This window comes from Pelodiscus sinensis, chromosome 4, assembly GCF_049634645.1.
Source record: "Pelodiscus sinensis isolate JC-2024 chromosome 4, ASM4963464v1, whole genome shotgun sequence".
Lineage (NCBI taxonomy): Eukaryota > Metazoa > Chordata > Testudines > Trionychidae > Pelodiscus > Pelodiscus sinensis.
In genome coordinates, this window is record NC_134714.1 from 127,855,760 (window position 1) to 127,857,249 (window position 1,490).

At 45.2% G+C, this 1,490-nt stretch overlaps 1 protein-coding gene across 1 annotated transcript; it reads right to left on the minus strand.

The window, feature by feature from the left end:
* Positions 1-291: 291 nt before the first annotated feature.
* LOC102446431 (olfactory receptor 5F1-like) lies at positions 292-1,230 on the minus strand. Its single transcript, XM_025181610.2, has one exon. It carries the CDS (start codon positions 1,228-1,230, stop codon positions 292-294), a length of 939 nt encoding a protein of 312 aa, XP_025037395.1.
* Positions 1,231-1,490: the final 260 nt, after the last annotated feature.

A 1,490-nucleotide genomic window follows, 5' to 3' on the forward strand; every position in this document is an offset into this window, starting at 1 on the left:
ATAAATCTGAACTTATGGATATTGTCAACATTTTCAGCTTTTGCTCCACTTCAGAATGAAGCCCAATTTTGAAATCTCAAACCTTTTCACAGAACAGGCTTTCAGTCCTCTACATTCTGGTAATTGTGAGGCTCTCTCATTCTCGTTTGAGGGGACTGATTAAGTTTCCTTACACAGGTATCATGTCACTGGCTGAAGAGGCTCATTCAGTTGACAGCCAAGACTGCACAATTTGCTGTTGGAATCTTTCTTGAACCTTTACTTCATGCCCCATCAAATTAACAGAGTGAGTTATTGAGAAGACAATTTTCTGCCCATCACTCTTCTGAGAGCGGCCTTCACTTCCTTGTTCCTCAAGCTATAGATCAAAGGGTTCAGCATGGGGATGACTAGAGTGTAACATGCAGAAATCACTTTGTTCTGATTGTCTGTGAAGTTGGAACTGGGCTGTAAATAGATAAATAGGCCGGTTGCATAGAAAATAGTGACGGCCGTCAGGTGGGAGGTGCAGGTGGAGAAGGCTTTGTATCTGCCCTGGCTGGAGGGGAGCCTCAGGATGGCAGAGAGGATGTATATGTAAGAGATGAGAATGAAGAGGGTGGAACCTAATCCATTCAGTCCAGCAGTAATGAAAATGAGCATTTCATTGAGGAGGGTGTCAGAGCAGGAGAGCTTGAGGAGTGGAGGACTATCGCAGAAAAAGTGATCGATGACGTTGGAGTGGCAGAAAGATAGACGACTTATTAAGGTGGTGTGCATCAGGGAGTTTAAGCAAGCTAGTGCGTAAGCCCCGGCTGCCATCTTGCAACAGAATTTCCGGGACATGACAGTCACATAGAGTAGAGGATTGCAGATGGCCACATAACGGTCATAGGCCATTATCGCCAAGAGCATGCACTCAGCAATAGCCATTGTAAAAAAGACATACAACTGCACTAGGCATCCAGCAAAGGAAATGGCTTTCCTCTCCGCAAGGAAGGTCTCCATGGCTTTGGGAGCGATCGTAGAGGAGCAGCAGAAATCCACAAAAGCCAAGTTGCTGAGGAAAAAGTACATGGGGGTGTGAAGTTGCGGGTCAAGTCTGATTAACATGATCATCCCGAGATTCCCCATCACGGTGATACTATAGATCGCAAGGAAGAGTGTAAAGATGGGAACCAGTAGAGCTGGCGAGTCAGCGAATGCCAGGAGGATGAATTCTGATGCTATCGTGTGGTTGTCTCCAGCCATTTTATTTTGCTCTTGGTCAGAAAATATAATCTGATTTTCACAATGGATGCTGTAGCGTTTGCTAGAGATGCCCTGTTCCACCACCTGGAAGTTCTATGCAGTGGCAAGTGTCGGTGAAAGCATCATCATCATTTGCACAGGAGATAAGTAATGGGTCAGCCAAGGAAAGTGTCACAACCAGTTGAGAGGAACGTCCATTAGAGCCTTCCTCTCCCATCTACAGAAACAACATACATAAAACATAGATCTTAAGATTGAGA

Bases quoted from the DNA above. Each gene is read 5' to 3' on its own strand.
- LOC102446431 (XM_025181610.2), bottom strand. From the start codon at position 1,230: ATGGCTGGAGACAACCACACGATAGCATCAGAATTCATCCTCCTGGCA.